The sequence below is a fragment of the Nematolebias whitei genome, chromosome 3 (genome assembly GCF_014905685.2).
Source record: "Nematolebias whitei isolate Nwh7 chromosome 3, NemWhi1, whole genome shotgun sequence".
In the NCBI taxonomy this organism is placed as follows: Eukaryota; Metazoa; Chordata; class Actinopteri; order Cyprinodontiformes; family Rivulidae; genus Nematolebias; species Nematolebias whitei.
The window spans coordinates 35,140,045-35,142,765 of NC_056500.1; the positions used below are offsets into that span (position 1 = coordinate 35,140,045).

Genomic DNA, 2,721 nt, shown 5'->3' on the forward strand with positions numbered 1-2,721 from the left:
GTTGAAAGAGACAAGTCCATAGAGACGGATTCAAAGAGACAAGTTCAAAGTGACGTGTTAAAACATTTCCTCATCAAACTAATAAACATTCTGGAGGTGTTAAAGGTTCTGGAGGTGTTGAAGGTTCTGGAGGTGTTGAAGGTTCTGGAGGTGTTGAAGGTTCTGGAGGTGTTAAAGGTTCTGGAGGTGTTAAAGGTTCTGGCGTACCACTTGGACAATCTCTGCTTTGCGTTCGTTCTCTGCACGGCGTTTCAGGTTCTCCTCTCTTCTTTTCCTCTTTTCCTGAGAGCACAAACAAAAGCCAGGTTAGAAGTGTACCATCATGAGCGTAACAGAGGTCCAGAACATCTGGGTCAGGCCTAACACAGATCTAGAACATCTGGGTCACAGTACCTCTTTCTTCTGGGCCTTCTCCTCTTTCAGCCTCGCAGTAAACTGTTTGACGAGGTCCTTCTCTCGCTTGGCCTCCATCTTCTTCTCCCAGGAGGAGCACAGGGGCTTGTCTCGGACCAGGGAGGAGAACCTGGACACAGAGAGAACACAAGTCAAACCAGAACCTGGACACAGAGAGGACACACGTCAAACCAGAACCTGGACACAGAGAGGACACACGTCAAACCAGAACCTGGACACAGAGAGGACAGAGAACCACTTGGACACACAGGTAACTGGTGTTCAGCCCAGTTTTTAGGTGGTGCTGAAACCAAAACCAAACCATTGTGTGATTGGTCCAGCCGGTTCTGTAAAGTCTCGGCTCCAGCTTGATCCAGTTCTTACCTCTGCTTGTTCCGGTCCTTCCACACTCTGCCTGATTTGGGTTTTCCCAGAGGGATCGGTTTGGTGTTTGGCTCCAGAGCAGGTTTCTTCTTCGGGATCGGTTCTGAACCCTCAGGTACTGTTTCTGCCGGTGCGGGTCTGGGTATCTGGAGGTTTGGATCTGTCTCCGCTGTAGAACCCTCCTCGTCCTCTTTCGGCGGTTCTTCTGGCTCCGGTTCCGACAGGCTGGACTTCTTGACGGGACTCTCAGGTCTGCGCTCCGGACTCTCCGTGTTTTGTTCCTCCGCCGCCGGCAGCTCTTGGAGGACCGACCTCCTGGTCCTCCTGCCGGGGGTCCTCACCGGGACTTTGGAGGAAGGAGTGCGCACCGCGCGGCCGCTGCGGGTCCGTCTGGTCTCCACCTGCTCCTCTCCCGCTTCGGAAGCAGAGTTCTCCTCTGGAGCAGCTTTCCTTCTCTTCGGCATATTTTTTAAAACTTACCGAGACTCAAATATAGAAAAACCACTGAACCCACGTGCGACTGACCCTAACCGACAGGAGCGCTGTTTGTGTACGCTGCTTTTCCGGTGCTGACGTCATCATTAAGCGACACTCTGGGTGTTGTCTCCCCCTAAAGGCGCGGAGGAAAAACTGCAACAGACCCTCATCAAAGAGATCCACAAAAATACAAGAAAACAACTAAATTAATGACTAAACTGCGTATGATCAATTATTGGATGCATGTTTCTGAAGACAACAAATTAAAGAAATTTTAAATAAATAAAATATTTATATTGTAGACTTTAAAGAATACTAGAAAAAACTGCATTCTCTGCAAAACTGCAGCTTGCTGAGTGACTTGGCTGAATGTAGTTGGAGCTGAAACCGAGTTAAAACAAGCTGAACAGAAACTAAAATTTGCAAAAGCTAATTAGCTACAAGCTAAAGTTAATTGAACAATGGCTGCCAGGTAAAATTAGCAAAACAGTAGCTACAAGGTAAAATGATCAAACTGTAGGTAAAAGCTAACATTTTTTAAATTATTTTTTTACATAATTTTCATCCATTTATTATTGTTATTATTATTTTCAATTTATATGCTTTGTTTTATGATTGGGGCAGCAGGGTAGCGCAACTGGTAGAACTGCTGCCTCTCAGCGAGAAGGTTGCCGGTTCAAATCCCAGTCCGGGGCCCTTCGTGCATGCATGGGTTTTCTCCAGGTACTCCAGTTTCCTCCCACAGACCAAAAACATGTATGTTAGACTAATTGGTAACCCTAAATTGTCCCTAGGTGTGAGTGAGAGAGTGAATGGTTGTTTGTCTCGTTTGTCTCTATGTGTCCCTGTCATGGACTGCCTGCAGAGACCCCTTCTTGCCAGGGTGTACCCCGCCCTTCGCACAGTGATTGCTGGACATGGGCACCAGTGACCCCTGTGACCCAAAATGGAAGAAGCGGGTAAAGGTAATGGATGGATGGATTTTACGATTGTCTACTGTCATCATCAGTCTTTGTTAAGAAATCAGGTCTCTCTTGTAAATGAGTCCTCGAGGCTCTATGAGACTAACCTGTATAGATAAAGGTCAGTGTTTCTCTCTGGAATGTTTTCTGTGAATAAAGGGAATATTTTGAAAAGTATAAAAGTTGCAAATATCAAAAGTCAGAGCATGAACGTCCAACTCGAGCTTTTAATTTAAATTCAAACTTTGATACTTTTTTAGTTAAAATGATAAAAGTACGCAGAAGTAGCCTTGAGTCCAAACTCTGACTCAATAGGAAATACGCATAAGCATGAATCATGAATAATTCAGAGACAACAGTTCTTTACCTGCACGTTTAAATAAATCTGTTTTTAATAAAAGAAAAGATTAAAAAAAAAAAAAGTTTAAAGCTGCTTATAGCAGCGCCCCCTGCTGACTCAAATTTGTCACTGCATTATGTGTCACGTGACTCCACTTCCGCTCTC

General features: G+C 45.2%; 1 protein-coding gene across 1 annotated transcript in view; it reads right to left on the reverse strand.

The window, feature by feature from the left end:
- The window catches only part of ccdc86 (coiled-coil domain containing 86), a 2,597-nt gene extending 1,269 nt beyond the window's left edge, over nucleotides 1-1,328 (reverse strand). The window contains exons 1-3 of the mRNA XM_037674891.1: nucleotides 778-1,328; nucleotides 394-523; nucleotides 208-282 (exon numbers count right to left, since the gene is read on the reverse strand). Coding sequence (XP_037530819.1) covers nucleotides 208-282; nucleotides 394-523; nucleotides 778-1,241 — 669 coding nt within the window. The 5' untranslated portion in view covers nucleotides 1,242-1,328. The remainder of the gene's footprint in view (nucleotides 1-207; nucleotides 283-393; nucleotides 524-777) is intronic.
- Nucleotides 1,329-2,721: the final 1,393 nt, after the last annotated feature.